The sequence below is a fragment of the Parasteatoda tepidariorum genome, chromosome 7 (assembly GCF_043381705.1).
Source record: "Parasteatoda tepidariorum isolate YZ-2023 chromosome 7, CAS_Ptep_4.0, whole genome shotgun sequence".
Taxonomy (NCBI): Eukaryota; Metazoa; Arthropoda; class Arachnida; order Araneae; family Theridiidae; genus Parasteatoda; species Parasteatoda tepidariorum.
Window position 1 is genome coordinate 37,329,350 of NC_092210.1, and position 22,811 is coordinate 37,352,160.

The following is a 22,811-nucleotide window of genomic DNA, read 5'->3' on the forward strand; positions in this document are numbered from 1 at the left end:
TATATATATATAAGAAATAAGAATAGAGACTTAAATTCTTAACCAAAACTTTAATAAACAATTTAATTTACAGAAATTCTAGTTACAAGGCCGCAAAGCTAACCGAATAACTAGCTTCAAAGCTTATTAACTGTAACCATTTTAATCTTCAATTCTAACTAAAACAAAACATAACAAATTAAATTTTTGAGTTCAGCGCCGGTGATAAATTAATACTAAAAATCATTTTACTTTCAAGTATGTTATTTTTTATTTATTCATTATTATCTATAAACGAATTGCTTTTCATAATTTTGTATGTGTTACAAACATAATATCTATTCCTGATCTTGAATATTCATGTGAAATGTAGCATACGTTTTAAGAAAAAGTACTAGTATTTGGTTAATAATTAAACAAAATACACATGATAACTAGAGATTTTATTATTCAGAGTCCAGTATTATTTTTTCTGTAGTTGTTCATCGTCTTTTCCCCCCATCCAGTTTTGACTTAATATAAATTGAGGCTCGTGTAATCGTGAGTTTTATTTTTCATTTTATAATTTTGTAGAATGACGGCGTATTTTTCAAGCTTTTGCTGAATAGATTCTATGTTTTTTTCAATCAAGCAACTTTTCTCGTCTTTATTCTAAAACTGTTTCATGCCTTCTGTTCTAAAAATTTTAGTTCTTAAAATAAACCAATAGTAATTACTTGGAAGTAGTTTATGCTAATATTTTCGATGAGAAAAATTATATTTATTTGTATTATTTTAAAACATTAAACTGAAAGAATTTTTTTTTTAAATTCCTTATATATGATTTCCTATTTTAATAGTGGGAACAAATCAAAAGTAGGATTTTTGTATCATGACTTGTGCCACAAATAAGTGTCCAAGTTTAGGTGACAACCATGCAATATGGGGGGTGGATTAAAATAAAAACATTGCAGAAAGGGCCCAACTTGAAGGGTGTAATTCTAAATCACTCATGGGAAAACAGCAAAAAAAATTTTTTTGGAATTTTTGCAGGTTAAAAAGGAAATTTTTTTGGTGAAAGTAATTGAGGCAAACAGGTAGATACTGATAGGGAATTATCTCAAAATCAAGTTTTCAATTAACAGAAAAAGTTAAAGTAATTTTCCTTTTTTGAAAGCAAAAGATGCATCTATTGTGTATCTAAACAAACAAGAAATAATTGTATGTATAAAGCAAGCTTACAGCTTATTTAATAATTTTTACGGGGATATTTCCGTATCCTGATCTGTGTCTGATCCAACTACAATCGCTAAGGTGCCAAATAGATTTTAAACTTGCAAAATTTTTTTAAAGAAAACATGTAGATGTTTGCCCGGGGGTGGCTACGAGTTATACCTTTCATGTTGGTCCCTTTCTGTGATGTTTTTTTTTTTTAAATTTCTTGTGGGGCCACTTCTCGGAAATTTCCAAGACTTGGCAATTATTCTGCCACAGATCACGATACGGAAATCTCCCCATTTTTTAGCTGATTAATCGTATTTTTTCCTTCATTTTTAATTCCATTTAATTGGACTTTTGTTTATTAATTTAATAAAAAAAATTTTTTTTGTAAAGTAAATTTTTACTTTTGTAATTAATAAAATTTTTATTTACCTATGAATGCACTGTTCTATTGAACAGAAAACTTAACAAAAATGTGAATTTAAAAACTACAGGGCTACATTTCTGTATAATTTACCTCCCAAAAACTTGATGACAATCATGACTTAAGCGAAAATATAAGGACATGAAACTGAAAAAAATCATTAAGAGGTGGGGTTTAACTTATGTACGTAAGGTAGCTCCTTTGGGTATATTCCACATATTAAAAAAAAAAAAATTATGTATTTTTTATTGAAGTATTCGCCAAAGGTAGATTAGTGGAGTTGATAATTTGATGGTGGCAAATATTAGACTGGCTAAATACCTTTTTTTTTTATTACTTCTCTGATTTAGTTATATTATTTTGTTCTTAGCATTGTTTTCGTATTTAATAAGTGATTTTAATTTCTCATTTTAGGTAATTAAGCACAATGGGGGAGCCCAACTGGGATTTTAATGAGGTAAGTTCGAATCATTATTTTTAAAGATAATCATAAGTTTTTGTTACACAAAAGGCACTTGAATGATCTCAATTCCCAAAGTTGTAATGAAGGTCACATCTCAATCTGTCTTATTGAACCAAATTTATCAATCTATCTTCAACTTAAGATGACATATATATTTACTAATTTTTATGATAACTGCAAAATCTTAAAATATTGGATGCTTCTAATGGATATTTCAAGTTTTTAATTCTGTAGTTATAAATATTAATTTTTGTTAACATACAATTTTAAGTTAGGTAGTTGGCAAAGTCCTTTCATTTCTTTCTTTGAATAGCAATATACTTTATTTTGTCAAGATCTTTAGGGTTGTAATGAATAGTGATTGGCCGAATTTCGAATATCCAGCTGCCAAATAGCAACATTTTTTTTATAAAAAAAGAAGAAAAAAAACATTAATAAGTGTGATTTTTTTATGAATAAATAAGTTTAGTCATCATTAAAATTTATCAGAACTCAGCTGTATTACTGGTATGGGCAAAAGGGAAGAAAAACTATAGTTATCCTATAGAAATATTTAAGATAAATAAAAAACTAACAGCTATATATCAAAATAACTGTTGTTTTTAGTTAAAAAAGTGGAAAGGAGAAATTGTTTTAAAAAAAATCTTCTTAATAAAACAAAACTTAAATGCTAAAAATAATATTCCCTGAAAAAAATAGCCTATAAACGTTTTTAAATATGCCACTTTATCATAAAAGAACACTATATACAAAGGCAAAATAGATAAAATAAATATAGACCTTTATTCTTGAAAGAAAATTTTAGAGCTGAACATCTCAGTTTTCCAATTATTGTATTTTCAAAAAAAAAAGGTTTAATAGAAATCATCTGAGTCTTAATTAAAACGTCGATAAAACCCGGTTTTTTAAAAAAGAAAGAACTGGTTAAAAACCAAAACAAGTTTTTTCTTAATTTTTAAACAGAAGTTTTATGGCTAAAAATCTGACTTTAACTTTTTTACATTGCTTTTTAAAAAAAAAAAAAAAAAANTATTTTCTTTAAAAAAAAAAAAAAAAAAGTGATAATAAAGTTCAGTTAAAAGTTTCATGTCGGATTAAAATTGTAGATAAAGAGTAAAGTTAATTTAAAACACAAAAGAGAAAAAGACAGAAAAAATTGTTATTAGTTATTAAAATATAACCACTAAGTCAAAAATCGGAGTTTTTTTTTTTTTTTTTTTACATTACCAGATTTTTGTCTTAATCAAAACAAAAAAATTGAGGAAAAAAAGAATAACATTCTTAATTAATTGTTTCAAAACAATTGTTGAAAAAATAATGAAATTGACTTGCCTGAATACAAATTTAAAAAATCAACAGTACAAAATTCATGGTTCAGTATAAAGTAATTTCAATTTACCAAATTTCACTTTTCCATTTGTCATCTAAAATATAAATTTGCAAACCGTGTACAAGTTTTAGAACTTTCTAAATACATATAAAAACTATTTCTAATAATGTATAATAAAAATTTAATTCCATTTTAGATTATTCTTATTTAATGTATTAAAATTTCTACAAAAAAAACTGTGTCAAAAATACTCTTTTAAAAAATTCTTAGTGAAATATTCAATTGAATATTGGTCCACTCATTCGGCCGTTGTTATATTTAATAATTGGCCAGATACTGAATAGTGGCACATTTTATTCCTCCAAAAATGTTTGTTAAGAGCTTTCTTTCAAACATCCCAATGGTTTCCTTCTCATTTTCAGACACGGTTCATGTTTCTGTAGCATATGTGTGAACAGGTCTAATATGACTTTTGTAGATTAGAGCTGACAAATATCAATGTAAATTAAGGGTTTTTGTTCAAATTTTTATGTTCATTTACCTCATTAATGATAAAGTACAGGTGATAACAAATTACAACCAATACAAAATCCCACCAATACAAGAAATTCAATATTTTCTGAAAAAAGTAACTTTTGATACATTATGTCCTATAAAATATTGAAGTAGTTTGAATCTGCTGTTAAGGCTAACTAAAGCAAATTTTTGTGCTTTTCTTGAAATTCATATTCATCACTTAAAATCCCACATCGAGATTTATGTTCACATATCACAATTTATATTCATGTGATTTAAAAATCTCACATTGGATTTATATTTATAGGATTTCAAGATCCCACGTTGAGATTGGTATTTACTCAATTTAAAAATAAATTGTGCATCAATTTTTTTTTCATTAAAATGTAGATAATATTATAAGATTATATGCTTCCTACATACACTATTTTCTTGTTAAAATTTCATGTATTTATTTAATTATTTAAAATGTGTTTATCTTTTACATTTTTGGATATGTACTTTCTGCTTTTTTACAAAATTAATCCTAAAATAAAGTATGTTGTGTGGAGTGTACAGTGTACTACATTCAATTTTAAAAAACTGAACCGGTATAATTTGATGAATTCACAAAAAATGCTTTTAATCAATGTATAGCATTAACTAGGGTTTGTTTATTAAGTTTTCTAAATAATTTATTATGTTCTTAATTTTTGTATATGTGTAATATATAGTAAGTTTTGTGGGGTTAGCTTTAAGTTCCTTAAATGCGTAAAAAATATTTATAAAAATATACAAAGTACTACATAATTATTTATAGTAATTATAATGTGTATGATAGATTTCTTGTTATTTACAGTAATTATTGTAACATATTTCTTGTTTACAGGTCATAATAACATCCTCTGGAAATTTTGTTTCTGTTCTTGTTCCTAAAACTGGAAAAGTAATAAAAAATTATTCTATGAAAACTATAGCACCAAAATGTTTGGCTTTACTTGGAGAAGACTATTTTATTGGTGCATCAATCAACATACCTGATATTAAAATGTGGCCTGTTGGAGATGATGTAATAACTATTTTTTTTTTCCTTTCCAAATAAAATATGTTCTTGTAGTATAAATAATTCATGTATAAGTAATTAATCATGTTACATTTTTTTATTTATGATGTTATAAGTGAGCTGATATTTTGTAGCTGTGTGCCCCGTGGCAGAAACACGGCGACACAGCGACATTGTCGCAGAAAGCGACTGAGTTCTTGCAGAAAGATTTTTTTTATTTGGGAAATAAAAATTTTTGGTTTGCCACAAACAAAAGTTCTCAAAATAAATTCTGCAGAAACAGAAGCTGTTTTACCAACAAAAAAAATCATTTTCTTCAGAAACAAAAAAATTCTGCAGAAGCAATAATGGTTCTGCAAACTTTTTTTCTTACAGAATTGTTTTAAATATTTTTTTTTCTAGCGTACCGCGGAAGGAGAAAGCGCTCGTAATTCTCCGTTAATCTCCAACACAAACTGTTACTGGATAAAAAGGGGAGAATTTTTTTCCCCTTTATTAAGCTATTTTTGGAAATTTGCCAACTTCGGTCTCTATCGCTGGCGCAGTAATTTGCTTTGTGTTTTTTTATGAGAACAGAGCATTTTATACGCATGCGAAAAAAATCGCATCCAATGAATATGGCTCTAATACCGATGTTTCAGTACTGATAAAGACTATTTCGTTTCGAGATGTTGAATAGACTTGAGCATATTGAGTCGGAAACTGCTTCTGCATACTTCGTGTGGAATCAGTGCTATATATTTACACAATACAGTGCGAAATCACAAGCGCTGTGTATTTTTTTCGTTCTGAACTTAATCTGATCACGAAAAAAGTTTTATTTACCTCCTTTTTTTTAAAAAAAAAATTTTTCAATAAGTCAGTACAATATTAATCGAATCTAATTAATTAGATAAAATTAATTAGATGTAGAAAAAATTGAAACAAACATTGCTTTAATTTTTTTGCTTTTAGAATTCGGTTATAGTCAATACTATTTTATTATTTTGATTACTCAACTTCAATATTAATTTTTTCACCTGATTTGTTTCTGTACCTGATATAACTACTATAGTGAAACATTAAATCATACTGTTTTAAACTGATACTTCAAATTCAGTTATCTTGTTTTATAAATTTAATCTTTTTGTCCATTCTTAGCTATTTCTATAAGTTCTATCTTATTACAGGTTCTGGGTAATCTTTATTTATGCTCTAGTAAGCATTTTTGTCTGCAGATCTATACATTTATAACTTTTCGTTATTATCGAAGATTATGCAAATTTATACTTAAACAATTTAAACTTATTAAGAAATGTAAACTTATATTATGAAATTAAGAAAAAAAATACACAGTTTTATTCTATGCATGTAGACTTATTTTATAAACACGAATTTCATCTATTATTATAAATTCATTACACATACATTTATAACGATAAAAATATCTTGCAGAAAGATATTGGTTCTAATTAGGTTTGTCGCAGAAAGTCAGAAAAAATTCTGCCACAGGGGCTGTGTGTATGTTTCTTTCAAAGAATTTTTCAATTAGTTAAACCCAAATTTAAATTTATTTATTTCAGGGTGTATAGCATTTTTAAAAGGTGCTTAATTTTGACTTGCGTTTTTTAAAAGCCCTTAAAGATGCTTTTTATTATTCGGGGTTTGTAAAAAGTGCTTAATTTTCTATCTTAAAAAAAGAGATACTTTCTTTTCCCTATCGATTGTCATTCTAAATTTCGACAATTGCATAATTTTCTCTGCAATATTTATCAGATTATTAGATTGCAATGTTTATCTCTGCAATTATTATCATGATTAAGTAAAGTTTTTGAAAATGTTTTTGAATTTTATTGATTTTAGATTATAAATGAAGAACTTTAAACAATGGAGAAAAAAAAAATTATGCTGCACAAATCCTAATTATTATTATTTTTTTTTAAGTGATTAAAAATATTTGTGCTTAAAATGTACCTAAAACTTGCTTATTTTTTGTTGAAAAATCTGTCTACGCACTTTGTTTTTTTTTATCAAAAATATTCTATTTCTTGCTTGATATAACTAATAAATAAATAAATTATGAATATTATTTGCAATTTAATTTGAGCAAATATATTTCAGATAACTGTGTTCTTTTACCTGTGAAATTTTAGACATATTTTTTGAACTAACTGTTACAGTTTTTATTAATTCTCCTCAGCTAATTATTTTGTAAATAAATTTAAGTACATAATTTATTTATTTTATTGATGTAGTTATGACTTGTTTTGTAGCTAATCTTTTCTTATAAATAGTTTTTTTTTTATTAGTTTAACTAGATTTAATAGAATTTGTTATGAATTAAATCGACAGCAAACTTAAATTAAGTTGTTTTGTTACTTAAATACTTGAACAGTCTAATGTCAAATAGCTTTTAAAATCATATTGTCTAGAAATGACCACTTGACTTAAACCGCATGAAAATAATCCTTTGTTGTTGGAATGATTTGTAAATCCATGATGAGCGAATCATGGCCAAGATACACAAATGCTGACATGACTAATTTATACCTGTATTTCCCACCAATTTATGCAATTTAGTTTTCTCCAATTCTAATGTTAAGAAGATCAGTTACATTGTCTGCAACCCTCTGTATTTTCTGGTTTACTGGATAAAAATACCAGTAACTTTTTTTATTATGGTATTAAATTTTTATTGAACCGATTAAATTTTTGTGCAGAAAATTTTTTTGAAACCTGTGGCTATTGCCAAAATTAGAATTATAAAATGCAGCTGACTTTCTAAAATACTAACAGCTTATGGATAGATCATAAATTTTTTTACCGTATTTTTTCATGCTTGTTTAATTCAATTCTTATATTAAATTGTTAAGGATCTTTATTTTGAGTTATACCTAGAGTTTTTTTTTTCCTTTTAAAGTTCTATCTATAATTAATTTAACTTCATGATTTTGATTAAAAAGTTTAGCAATGTTTTTAAAGTAGCTAGCTGTAATTTTCCATAATAAATTGCTTTATTAAGGAGGGGAAGTAGCAGAACTTAACGCCTTGCCAGTGTCACCCGAATCCAGTTCGGTAACTACTACGTGCAGTATTTGTACCTACTTAACTGCCTTCGGGCAGGAGAAAAAATTAAAGTTTCTATTTTGTGAAGCAGAAGCTGAGTTCGTTTCTACTTTAGGATACTTAATTCACTATTTCCCTAATAGATGGCATTAGTGGTCCTAGTTTTTCACTGATTGCGACTTCAGTCGAGGGAGGGAAATGTGGGTGGGGGTTTTGGGATGTACCATACTGTAAAAGATTTGTAAAATTTATGTATTGAAAATCATATTATTGTGTATATTATACTAGTAATATTACTAGTAACATTATACTAGTAATCAAAATTTTGTTTAATTTGCTCTAATTGAAAGAGATGTGTGTGCAATCCATTACTTTTTTATTTTATTTTATTTTGAACATCAATTAATAATTCTTCTATATCTGCTCTATATGTGTGTGTATATTCCTGGAATATAATTATTTTCCACTTAAATTAGCAATTTTTTAAAAAATTAAATTGTGGTCATTTAAATTATGATGCCAAGTTTGTTAAAAATTGATTACAGTATTGCTCACTATTTCATTCTTTTTCTTCTTGTACAGAAATCTGTCTCTCTAATCAATAGCCCTTGTGGTTTAGTCACTGCTCTTACAGTATCCAATTGTGGAACTTACTGTGTTGCAGCCTTTAGACAAGAAATCCGTGTTTGGAATGTAAGTACAACTTTTTGTTTTCATTTATCTTTTTTTTATATTTATTTTAGTCTAATATCTTGTATGTTTCAAATAAAGGTTCAAACTGGTGAGATGCTAACTGCATTTACTCGTCACTATCAAGATGTAACTGTTCTTAAATTCACTAGCGATGACGCTGCTTTTATATCTGGAGGCAAAGATGGACATGTACAAACTTGGATATTATCAAAGTAACTCTTTTTTTTTTTCATTTAAAAGATACATTTTCTCTATTAATTTGCAGAATTTTGGGAATTTTGTTAGTGGAAATCTGTCTTTCTAGTTATCTTGCTTTTATTGGTTACAAATCATTGATTGTGATTCTTAAAGGCACTTCTATAGGGCTTCCCATTGGTGGTGGAGAACAGTTAAAATCTGGAATTGATGCAGAATTTTATTTGGACTCTAAAAAGCAAGAAATAGTCAGGGAATGTTGATTTTTTTTTTTTTTTTTTTTTTTTTTTTTTTTTTTTTTTTTTTTTTTTTNTTTTTTTTTTTTTTTTTTTGCAAAAACCTGGAAAATTCATGCATCATACCTGAAAAATAATGAGTCTTAGAGACGTTAGTAACAGCAATTAGTTGTTGATATTCAAGTCAAATAATTCTAGCATCTTTTACAATTATTTGTTATAAAAGTTCCACACTTTGGTGAAACTTTCCCTTGTTTCATTCTCTTTCAATGAAAATTTTTTGCTCGCAAAGTTTTAATATTTCATTTTACAAATAAAATAAAAGTTTTCTGGTGAAAAATTTCATGGTATTGATAAAATACGGTCTAGATTTTACAATAAAATTTTTCTGAAAGTCAGGATATTTTTTTTTTTTTTTTTTTTTTTTTTTTTTTTTTTTTTTTTTATTTTTTTTTTTTTTTTTTTTTGAAATTAAGTGGGAAGCTTGTTCTAGTCATTTAGAAGTCACATTTTGCATTCTGTGGAAATGATGGTTGCAACTCACACCTCTGTTACTAATTATGCAATTTGTGAATCGTATGTGATTCATGTTATGGCAATTCATGGGTAAGTCTTTACAAGTGAACGTGGCTCATGAATCAGTTATGGTGATATGTTTTAACAGGATTTTTGAAAGTAAAATATTGTACAATCAAACCTCCACTCAGTGTTCCTTTATTTTCCCATATGTATCGACTTGTTTTAACTGTCCTGTTACGAATGCTGTTCTTATAATGTTAATAATATCTGTTTAAATCATTTTTTAAACTATCAGATGCCCATGTCTATTGTTCAGAAATTCTAAGAAATTTTCTTATTAAAAAAAATATTTTGTTTTAAGATGCTAATGATAAAGAAGAAAATGAGGAATCGTTACAATGTGAAGAATGCAGCTTGAACATTGTGTTAAATATATTACATGCATCTATTAGTGAAAATGTTGAATACTGTAGTGTTAATTTAGAAAGGTTGTGGAAGCTAAAGAACTACAAAGTGATAAACTATGAAAACGGTAGAACAGAACCACAACAAGGGCCAATTTTCGCGAAAAGTCTCAAAGCTTTTGATATAAAAAAGGGTTTTTGACTTCACTCAAATTTGCAAATAATGAACAGCAATCTACTGCAAATGTCATGAATTTATTGTTTATGCGTAAAGGTAGTAGTGAGTGTTCAAATTGAAAATTCTAAATATTTTATAAATAATTATGTTGATTCATCTTCTTTTTAAATTGTAAATAATTACATATTTTATTAATTATTGTAAATTTTTTATTAAAAAATCCCTTACTTCTTTAATACTTTTCATACATTTTCAAATTATTATTTTATGGTGGCTCACAATTGTCATTTTCCGGTATCCATTGTTCGCAATGAATGATCCCTTGAGATTTTACTCTGTATGTTATTTCGATTTAAAAAATTTATTTAGGAGAACTGTTTATTTAAATCCATTTTATTTACAAGTAAAATTTCAAGTTTTCTGTCCAATAATGTCAATACTTGGAAAACAGACTTTTTTAGACTGAGTTAAATGAATACTTCTTTTATAGTTAACCCAATATAGTAGTTATATAAACTTAAAATTCTGTCCGTGCCCTTATTGGTGAGATTGTGGAGCGCTAAGCTTAGCTTCCCAGCATTCTTTTCATTCAATAAAAAAATTTTTAAATAATTACAGTCCACCTTGCTCTTTTAGCTCTGACAAATTCTTCAAAAAATGTTATTCAAATTAAACCACCTTTCAAATTTCGCAATGTAGATCTGTATTTAAAACTTATTATTTTTGAACTATATTTATTTCAATCAAAATTCAAACTTTAGTCTTCATTTTTAACAGTATTATACAATAAATGTTAATAGAAGAAATAAAACTATACCTATTTTTACATTTATTTGTCATGTTAGTTCAATCCTCATTGTGTTGTTTCCATGATTAACATTATTCTATTTTTTATGTTTCAGATTTTATTCATTTTTTCTTGTCATAATTAATGATGGTTATTTTAATGATTTTTAATGTATTTATGCTATTGATTTTTACAATATTTTATTTTTAGGGTTACATGTGCTAATTTAGATAACCCTAATAGAGTAAAACCCTTACATTCTTGGAGAAATCATACGAAAGAAATAACAGATATATTTGTTGGCTCTCTTGGCATGTACTCTCGTATTGCTACAACATCTGCTGACATGACTTGCAGAGTAAGTATCATTTTATTTTATTTTTAATTTTTAGCTTTTCTGAAGAAAAAAAAGTAAGAATTTCTGACAAAAATTCACATTTATCTGCCGTACAATTCACCTTGAAATCCTGAAAAATTTGTTTATTTTATCCTTACATTTGAGTACTATAGCAATGAATTTTTTCAGTGTGAAGGTCACATTGTTATGACGAAATTAAGCATTTGATAGAAGAGTGTGGTTTTATTTAAATGTGAAATATTTCTTAGAAATTGGTTAATAGACATGGGCAAAAAACCATGTCTTAGAAATATGTGAGTTTCAATCAAAAAAATTTATATTTATTAAATGATATGTGTAAGTATATCTTTTGATGTGCACACTTTGTGTGTTCACTTAGTAAAAAAGTGGAAAGATGGAAAAAGTGCACACTATCTTAGAAAATCAGGAGCCTCGAGAAAAACAACACAAAGTCAAGACATAATAACTCGAATTGAGTAGATTGATAACTCAAACATGAGCGCTGATGAAATATGCAAAGAGATGTCTAACATGGATTCATAGTATTATCACCCAGGCAAAGAATAAAATAATAAAAAAGCGGAATGGAATAAAATAATAAAAGATTAGTAAAATTGTGTCAAGTTGATGTACTGCTAAAAAGATCAAAACTTTGAGCTGGACTAGTCCATCCCATGATCTGAATCCAATAAAACAACTTTTGGTAATTCGTCAGAAAAATCTCAAAGCATTCTTCAAAGGCGAAACTCTTTCAGGATCTTAGTCAGAATGGGCGAAATTCCACAGTCCTCACTAAACGTCCTTGTTAATTCCAAGCCCTGATAATATACCACAGTCATCAAAGATAATGGAAATATTATGAAGTATTAGAAATTTACTACATTACCTTAAGCTGATTAATTTCAATAAAAGTTTACAAAAACTGAATCATCTCAAAGCTACTTTTATTAAGGTTTTGTAATTTTTTGATGTTTTTTAAAAAAAAAAATTGATTTAAATCAGATTTTATTTAATATTCAAATACACTGTGAAAACTTTAATTTATGTTTAAAATGACAATAAACTTTAATTTTTGGTTTAATCAAAATTAAATTAATATTAAAACTATATTATAACAATATTTTAGAAGCTCTAACTTACTAAAATAATTTTTCATTATAATACATAGCTTTGAATGCATAGCAACCATTTTGAAACAAATGCATGATTGAAATATAAAAACTAAATGAAATAGAGAATTTAAAGAATACTTCAGGGGTCTGTCTAGGTTTTACTGAGAGGTACCTATTTTCTGAAAATGTAGACATAATTTGTGAAAATTAAAAATTATATTAAAAAATCAACACAAATATGGTAAAAATATGGATTCATCGTTTCTTACGAGACACAAAAATAAAATTTTAAGAAAAAAGTATTTTAAGTAAATTATTCTACCGTTTTTCCCAAGAATTTGTGAAGGTACCACTAAACGGTAGTAAATTTGGCTTGGCCATACCCCTGCACTTTACTTTAACTATATTCAAACAAAGCTTCAATTAGCAAACCATAATTTTAATTTAAAATTGTGATTTCTTTTTTTTTTCTCTTGATTTTTAAAATGACAGAATAAATGTAACAGATTGTGTTTGTAAATGTAGTCATTCATCAAAAAATGAATAAATATTTAATCTGTATATATTTATATTGAAATATTCATTTTTAATTCTATGTCAAAATAGATAAGTTAAGCTTAAAAAAAAATATTTAAATAGGCTATGTACTAATTGGAATTTCTTTTTCACATAATTTCTTTATTGAAAATCAGCTAATGTCAAAGATACTGTAAACATATTATAAGAAAAAAATACCAGTAAATAACCCTACTGCTTCAAATAGACTTTGAAATGGAAGAAGGACACTATATCAGGAAGAAAAAAAATATCTGAATTCATCAGCTTATTTTTTTTTCTTTCTATTTTTTGCATATTAGGGTAATTTCCTTTTAATATAACCTCAAGCTTCAGAAATATACATTTTCCACCCATAAAATATAATGTAGATATTAAGTCCACGCTTTTTCATTCAAAACATAGAATTTTAATTAGCATTATTTGCATTATTTTTTGAAAACAATTCATGTTTATTAATTACTTTCTACAGCTGTGCAAGTCTATATTAAGATATTATTATATTATATATATTCTTTCAATCTCAAGAATCAAAAGATTTTTAAAAACGTAATTTCAAATGTGTTGTAATTTAACACACACCAAGAAAGATAATTTTGTTAACTAAAATTAATTAATGCATCAATTTATTTAAAATAAATTTTAAAACTAAGATAAGAAAATAATAAAAGTATTAATAATTTAAAACATTATTTTTTGACTTTTAAAATCAAAATATATTAAAAGAAATTTGTTGATTTAAATAACCCTGCTTTTATTAGATTTAAACTTTTCAAATTCTCGGTTGGTGTTTGTTAAATTTAAAAAATTTAAGTATATTATTACTTACTCCCTATGTAGTATGACTAAAACTATTTAACCTACAGGTAAAGTTAGAACAGAAAAACACATAATGTCTCAAAACTTTGGTTCCCTTTCATATATGAATTTTTAATATCTATAATAATTTTTTTTACTTTTTAAAACAAAAGATGAAATCATAATTGGTATTTTTTATCAATCACATTTTTTTCGCCAAATTAACTATTTGTATGCATATCAGGTTTGTATCCTTGATGTTGATGCTGATTCAAAATAGCATTGTCAAACTTGCAAACATCCTTTACAGTTGAATAGTTGTAACATAATTAAAATAAAGTAATTTTTTACAAATCTTTGAAGCTATTATATTTTATTTCAGCTCTATGAATTAAATTCTGGGTTATTGCTAACATCAGTGTGCTTGGATATTCCAATTACTTCTGTCACAATCGACTCTTTGGAATATTATTTGATACTTGGAACACAAAAAGGAACTATAAGTAAAATAAATTTGTACTATGAGGTAAGTTTAATTTTTATTCAAGACATTATTGCAATGGAAAATTTAATAAATGGATTCTATAATTAATTAACTTTGAGTTATGCTATTATAAATTAACCAAATCAATCAGTAAGTTATTATTTAAAGAATATCATTAATAATTTAAATAAAAATGTGAGAATTTAAATAAAAATCAAATAAATTTTAAAGATATGCATGTTAGCATAAACAGTACTGCATCAGGGGGTACACTGCCATGATAAATTGCCGGAGCCTTTCTGTAGTCAGTGGTTAATCCAAAAACAGACAGTGGCCTGAACCCCCGTAATGGAAAACAAAATAAGAGTATAATTTAATACCTGAAAATGAAAAAGAATATCCAGAGAAACACAATTTAAAACAAAAATAACTTAAGTAAAAAATACACTGAGAATAATGTGTCTACATATAGAATATATAAAAAAAAAGAAAGTTACAATTTACGTAACCAAAAAGTATTATTTGCCAGATCCTTAAAACAATTAAGTGAAATTATGATATTCCAGTGCTGTCCTCTTTAGAAAAATGTGAAAACGGGCCAAACTCCCGAATCAAATATTTTAATTAAGTACCGTCGTCTATATTCATTGGGAACAAAAAATCCCAATCTTGATTGATCTACTTATGCAGGCTTAAATATTGACCAAATTATATAGTCTATTCAATATTGAGTCAATCTTGATATTTATTAAATTAAGTTCTTTAGGATAAATATCTTTAATTAAATCAAAATTAGTACAATAAAAGATGGTGAAATCATCAATAAATCTAAACCCTATTAATAAATTACGTTGTAAAAATTTTTGTTCATAAATATCTTAGAAATATATTAGCAAAAGCACTGAAGAAACAATTTCTCATCGAATTACCTTGAATCTGTTAGTAAAAACACATACCACAGTGTTTTCATTGCAGGAAAAAAAATGGGAGAGAATTTCTCACCCTTTCTCAAAAACAGGGTGAGATTTCAAAAAGTTAAGTGAGATTTCTAAAAATTAAAAAAACACGAATAGACTTGGAAAAAAAATATTTCTATTTTTTCTATTCTAAGTTTAGAAGTCAGAAGATGTTAAAAATTTATTATAATATTTTTAAATAATTATAATACATTTTTAACATCTTCTGACTTCTAAACCATTGAACATTGAATATTTTTGCTGCATTATCATATGGAAAATGTTCTGTATCTACTTTTTCATTAGCTATTCTCATTAGGTTTGCTCAAATGCTTACCAATCGATCTGTTACGATATTTTGTTTTAATTCGGCTTGGGGGGCTAAATAACCTTGCAATAGATGCTGAACTATTCGGAATCACTAATTAAATTTGTAGCATTGTGCACACACTTTCCTATCCTCTACATCTGCCAGCATAGGTTCTTCACTTATTTCTGTTATGGAATAGTGAAGTTCGTTGAAGTTATTTCCATGTTCATACTCTTTGTCAGGTCTTCCAGATTAGTTTTCACAGACTTAAACTTTTACAAATTGCTCTAAATTGTCGATGAGGGAGTTTGGTAATTCATTAACAGCGAAAACTAGAGATAACTTTAAACAACTTATAAAGAACTCACTTTTTTTCTCAACACTTGTCGTAGCTGTTTTCATGTCTTTTTCAAAATGGCGGAAGACTAAATTTTTTCCAAAATTCAAGAAATTCGTGCATTTTAAAATTGATAAATTCAGTGCGCGAACTTCTCGCGTTAATCATTTTTTAATGCGAGAAAATAAAAAAATATGCGAGATTCTCGCGCTGTAGTGAAAACACTGTACCATAAAAAAGATAATTTTCAAATATGATTAAATTAGATAATTTTCAAATATAATTACATTACATTAATTATACCAATCCTCTCTAATATTATCCTCATTAATCAAATCTGTATCAGTAGTCTTGAAACCAATATTTTTTAAATTATTGTGTGGTATACTTGTTAATAAATTTTCAAAATCACATCTAAGAATACTATTCATTTTGTTGTTATTCAAATACAGTACAGAACCCGTTATCCGGAAATCAGAAAACCGGAAAACCAAAAAACCGGAACGAAATTCGATACATTTTCCGACCATTTTTTTAAAAAAATGTGTTTTTCCTCATAAGATTTTAGGATTTTTCTTTCTTTTTTGAAAGATTTTTACCTTACCATCATTTTGGAAATAATCATTAGTGTATTACTTGATCGTTTTTTCTTCTTTTTAAGATTATTTCCAAATATATTTTTTTTAGTTGGGTTTAACAATAAAAAAACGGCTTTTTGTAGCGATTCAGAAAACCGGAAAAATCAGTTATCCGGAATAGCGATGGTCCCGATCGTTCCGGATAATCGGTTCCCTACTGTACTTAATAACGTCTTGGCTGTTATTTATTATAAAATGATGTTTACATTTTTAAAAAACATTTTTCTGAAAACAGATTTATTACATCCACTACTACAAGTTGCAAATCTAAATTTAACTGGCATTTTGTGAAATTTAATTGTTAGAAATAAATAGCAATAATTAATACAATAGATTTTTAAACAAATTTTTTGAGGCAAAAGCTGAAATTAGAATTATTAATTTTGACCAAAGTATTATTGTTTTCTCATTCTTTATTCATTAAGTGCTTAAAAAATGTTTGCAAATAAAGCAAAAATTATTATACGCTTTGTCAACAAAACAAATAATAAAATTATATTTCAATAATTTAATATATTTAATAATATTAGAATTCAAATTGAAACTCCATTCACTAAATCCCTTAGCAGGCCAATTAACTTTTCTTGAACATTTTGCAATAAAACAATCCAAATCTTTACTAATCAAAGCTGGAATAAAAAAATAAAAAAAAAATTTTCTTTGTCTAAACTAAGTCCCATGTTCCATGATAAAACTAAATTTTTCATTTCTGATTAAGTGATGATTAACTGTAACAATGTGTTTATGCACTAACCTTTAATAATGAAAGAGGCACTTTTAGTTTGTGGCATTTTTTTTTTTTAAATTTCTTAAGAAATACTTAAATGATTAGGTTGTAACTTTAGAGGAGGATTTTCCTTACTTAGCATTAAAGGTTAAAGCTTCCAAAGGTTTGAGGGACCAACAATAAATTATGAAAGAAAACAAATATTTTTGAACACTGTGCCAGAAAAATCAAACAGTTTGTAACTTGTATTGATTACTTTGGTTGTAAACTTCACTTAAATGCTTATAGAAATATAGACATTTTTATAAAAAAATAAAAAAAAAATAGTTTTTTTCTCTTACATTTTTTTACAATGACTTTAAAAATATTTTTGAAATTAAACAAAATATTTGGAGCAATATTTTCTATATAAAAAAATATTAATTACAAAATATTTTATTTAAATATGAAAAGAATTCTTTAAAAATTGCGTAAGATTTGAATATTTAAAATAGTTCTTTAGCACTGTGCAAAAAATTTTAAAAAAATTTCTCCATAATTTTGTATTGAATCGTATTTGGCAACTAGCCAAAAAAGCCTGATTTGAATATCTTAAAATTTTATATATATATATATATATATAAAACTATTCAGAATGACAGAACTGATACTGAAAACAGATACTGCTTTCTTCCTATTTATAGAAAATTATGTGAATACTGATTCCCAATTTATTGCATCACTAATTAATAGTTTGGAATACATATTTATTTGTTTTATTTTATTCAGGGATATATTTTTTGTTAAACTTAGTTTCCAAGTTCTAATTCTTAAGGTTTACTCTATTTTTTTAAAAAGTGTATGTTTTTTTAGTATATTTTGAAAAGTTTAATCAAGTGTACGAACTGAATAGAGATTTAATGGTTAAAATTTGTTAACTGAATTCCATGAAATACATTTCAATAAACAAAATGTTTTTCAAAATAGTAAATTTGACTTCATAATTAATATATCTGTGTTCATATAATTCTCAATAGGTTAACATAATGTGATTCCAGGATAATCTTTATATCAGTATTAATAAAAGTATGTGCCCTCAAATTGTGTTATAAAATTAAAAATAGTCTTAAATCTAAGTGCTAAAATTTAAAGCTAATATAACTTCTTCTGCACTTTTATAGCAACCTAGAGAAATTCACAATAATCCTATGGATAAAGAGGAAATAAATGCTCATGGGTAAGTAATTTAATTTTAAATTGTGATTTCATTTTACATTTTTTGACACAAATAATAAAAATAGTTTATCTTCACAGTGTTATTTTTGTTTTTTTAAACCAAGAATTTTATTAACTGTTTTAATTTACAGGGATAATTAAAATGGTGCTACTATTTGAACTATACTGCAAATTACAATTTGGAATTTTAAAAATAGGCTGAATAAATTTTAAAAAAGAAATTATAATTAATGCATAGCTTCTAGTTTTATTGGATTTTGCCAGTTTCTTCTTATTTATTCAAAAAGTGTCTTAATGTTTGTGTATTTTTAAAACGTTTTTGAAGTTGGTAATGTTACGATTAAAAAAAAAAAAAAAAAAAAGATCTCTCAAAATAGTGTTTTTATTTAGTATGTTGCTTGCCTAACTATTTAAATAAGTAAAATTGCAAAAAAATGAAGTAAAATTCATTCTCAGTTTGAAGCTTTTCTCTTTTTAAATATTCAGAAATTTTCAGTTTTTTTTAGATTTTTTATTCCATACTTAGTTTTTAATTTTGAAATAATGCTTTAGCTACCTAAAATAATTTAATCTTCATTAAAAGTTTGATATAAAATAAGCATAATAAAACAATTTTGAATTCAAGATCATGTAATGTCATCAATCATTAATGGAAAATATTACTGTTGAAAATTATAGTTTTCAGTCTTAATATAGTTTTTGTATTTTATTGACTTTAAAAGTTCCTTAAATTCCCCATGTCTAAAATATTTAGACATAGCCACAATAACACGAAATTTATATTATTTGAAAGATCATTTTTTTAAAAAAAATTTGGAACTAAGTAATGTTGTTGGTGCAAATAAAGCACATTGTTTCCTTGCTGTTGTAGCTAAACTTAGCAATCCTCATTTTAGTAATTTTATCAAACCTATCTCTGCAATTGATTTTTTTTTTAAATGTGAAATGAAAGTTTATGCTTAATGTGAAAAACATTTTTAAATAAATATTTTTTTCTCTCTCTAGGAATGCAGTGATTTCTTTATCAATGTCTATTGTTGGAGATAAGTTTGTATCAATATCTTTAGATTCTAAATTGAAACTGTGGGATGTTGCCACTCTTACATGCATTTTATCTATTCCTTGTTCTGATGGTATGCATAATTTTTCATTTTAAGCTTTTATATCTTGATTCATTATTTATATATGCATGCACAAGTGAAATGCAAGAACCTGAAATGCACAAGATCTTTAAAATAAACCAACCAGAAATTTTATTAGACAATGACAACAACAAATGTAAATAAGATATATTTTGAGCTTTTTAATAACATCCATTTTAAATGAAAACAATAATTTTGTTCTTTTTTTTAGCATTTTTATTTTGGTTTTTAAGATTTGAACAAGAAAATTTGTAGTTATAAATAATTTGTCTATTAACTTTTAAAGTCTATATGATAGGACAGAGAATACTGGAACACTTACCCACAGCATCGATACATGAATGAGTTATTGTGAGGCAGTGAAAAGCAAAAAAAAAGGATGAATTATAGTAAAGATGAAGTGGGTTTTGTAGTTGTTTTGTAATATGCCTAAATATAATTCTAATATACGCATGCTCTCCTAGGAAACATTCAACACAGTGGTGCAGCTTTAAAGGTGTGTTCGGAGGGGGTTTATTCCCTTGTGACATATATATATAAGTTCTATTAATGTTATTTTTAAAAACTACATCCTGCGTACCATACAATAGCTCTTAAATCAAGTTATGTATAATTTCGAAGGGTTTTTTGTCGCCCAAGCCCTCCCCAAAACTTACCTACTAATTCAACAAAGAAACAGTAGCCGATGCAACACAATGATTGAACAATTTTATTAAACATGTTGTGACATCACATAATTTTTTTCATTGTGATCTACAAAACGGGCAAACAACAGTCTCTTAATTGGTTGAGAACTTTACTGACATCAGTTGCGAGCCCTGTGTATAAAATTCTGAAAATAAAAAAACTTGAAAAAGTCTCAATTATTTCACATAAACTGACATGATCATTATGGTTCATTCAATTCCTCTCATGTTGTATCTTGCATGTTATGTATGCAAATTTTAAGTGTTTATAAATCAGTATTAAAAAGGAGCAGTTCTGATATTTTTTCTTAAAATAACTCTAGGTGCTTTTTATAATCACTCTAATTTTCAGCTATTTTCATAAGTTTGAATTTTTTTTAAAAATTTATTTAATTAGGTTTGTAAGAAAAATGTTACTTATGTAACATATTGGATAACCTGCTTAGCAATCAGTTTTTAATTTTCAAGTTTATGAAAGTTGCCTAAAATTAGAATAAGTGTAAATTGTACATAAAGTTACTTTAACAAAAATTATTTTAACTGTGCTGTGTATTTCAACTTTGCTATATGCATTTAAAGTCTGCTTTTGTCTTTCATAATTGGTGGAATCGCCCTATGATGGAAAGCATTTATTAAAACACTGATGAAATGATACAATAAAATTGTCACTGTTCGTAATTTCTCCTGCAACTGGCATAAAAATTAAACTGATTTGAAAAAACTCTTAAATTTTGATGAGATAAAAAGTTTGAAATTTTTTTAAAAAGTGAAATGGTTATAAGAAACTATAAGTTCAGATCTGCTTTGAAGAGGGAAGCAACAAATAGTTCAAGGAATTAGATAGGAAAAGTGGCAATGGATTAGGAATGAAAGGTTGTAAAAATATAAAGTAAAACAGGCATTTGTTTGAAATTTATAAGGAAAGTGAAATAAAAGAACAGTAGCGATTAAAAGGCTGCTAACAAATCAGGAAATTTGGTGAAACTGTTATCGACCCTTTATAGTGTAAAGTTGGAGAATAATGCTCCAAGCTCCAGTGATGATCTAACTTAATATATCCTGCATCTCTGTGTTTTGACAAGTTCTTCATTATAGTATTATAATTATTGTAGGATGTTTTAACTTTAAACAGCACAAAGCTAATTTTTCCTTTGTTGGAAATCTTTTATCTTGTATTACCTTACGTTTTAACTTCTAAGTATTTTCTAATAATATTATTTTAGGTCATTATCGCAATGCCTTTTTCACACTTTATCCAGCACCATTACTTACTGATGAAGAACCTTATATTGTTGTCAAACAGTTAGAAAGAATCTATCCAAATGATCGAGCAAAGTTGGAAAAAGACTATTCCGTTCTTTTCAGACCACAAGATAAAGAACTTTCAATGGTAAGCACCATTTTGTTTGTCGTTGTACAAAGCATGTGTTAAATATTGCGATAAACTCATAAGTATTGCCTGTACAAAATTTTAATGAATGAAAATGAAGTATAAAAACCTGTACAGTAGGAGTGTTAATAAATAAATTGTTCCCTTTATTTTTTAAACAAAGAATAAGTTAATTTTATTAAAGAATTTAAGGCTACCTGTTAATTCTGATTTTCATTTTCTTCCAATTTTTGGAAAAGATCATCTAAATTTATTTTTAAATACACTAAAGTGTACGGTGCTCCAAAAAAAAATTAAAAAAAAGCAAACCACCCTGAATAACTTTTGATCTAATGATCAGATCTTCACATTTTAGGACTTAATGCTTTAAGAGGGTGACCTCAAATATATTAATTAATTAGTACAGAAGATATTTTAAGTTATGGAATCGGATGCAAAATCATACTTTGAATAAGCATACCTTTTGTGTAACGGATTTAGATTTGTGACGACCCTAAAATATAAAGAGCAACCATAATCCATGAAATATGGTCCCCATAGTTTGGTCAGGAGAACAATTCAAAGTTTGCACCCCTTAATGTTAGTTTTACTTTTTGCTTATTTCGCCATGTCTTGAGAACTTTTTAAGCGAATTTAAAAAATTTTGCCCTCGGCTATAAAATTCGTTTATCCAAAGATAATTCCTTGCAAAAAATAGATTTTAAGAAATATTTATTATTTTAATATATAATAGTCAGAAAAAATTTTAATTCTAATGACAGGGTTCCCACGGTCCTTGAGAGTCCTTGAAAGTCCTTGAATTTTTTTGTTGCTAAATTTAGGTCCTTGAAAGTGCTTGAAAAACGTCTTAGGTCCATGAAAAACTTGATAGGTCCTTGAATTTGTCCAATACTGCCAGCAGCCCTTTTTATAAAACACCCGCGGATCTTTCTCGTTCTTTCTGTTTTGTTCCCGAGCTCTCTCACGTGGTTTTTAACGCCACCGTTTCTAACCGGGCCTAGCGTCTTGGTGTCTGCCAAGCGCGCGGAGCACAGCAGACAATCAATGCGTTCGGGGCGAGACTCCACTTCATCTTCTGTCGCATATGCTTAG

The 22,811-nt window shown here is 26.5% G+C and overlaps 1 protein-coding gene across 2 annotated transcripts in view; it reads left to right on the plus strand.

The window, feature by feature from the left end:
- Positions 1 to 105: 105 nt before the first annotated feature.
- LOC107455637 (WD repeat-containing protein 18) overlaps positions 106 to 22,811 on the plus strand; it is a 29,112-nt gene continuing 6,406 nt past the window's right edge. The window contains exons 1-10 of one of the 2 annotated variants that reach the window (XM_016073273.3): positions 106 to 237; positions 2,018 to 2,060; positions 4,781 to 4,960; positions 8,582 to 8,692; positions 8,771 to 8,904; positions 11,222 to 11,369; positions 14,217 to 14,360; positions 18,447 to 18,502; positions 19,507 to 19,634; positions 21,553 to 21,719. In XM_016073273.3, coding sequence (XP_015928759.1) covers positions 2,031 to 2,060; positions 4,781 to 4,960; positions 8,582 to 8,692; positions 8,771 to 8,904; positions 11,222 to 11,369; positions 14,217 to 14,360; positions 18,447 to 18,502; positions 19,507 to 19,634; positions 21,553 to 21,719 — 1,098 coding nt within the window. In that variant the 5' untranslated portion in view covers positions 106 to 237; positions 2,018 to 2,030. Of the gene's footprint in view, positions 238 to 324; positions 520 to 2,017; positions 2,061 to 4,780; positions 4,961 to 8,581; positions 8,693 to 8,770; positions 8,905 to 11,221; positions 11,370 to 14,216; positions 14,361 to 18,446; positions 18,503 to 19,506; positions 19,635 to 21,552; positions 21,720 to 22,811 lie in introns of those variants that run through there. The other variant, XM_071183284.1, reaches the window with a different exon arrangement.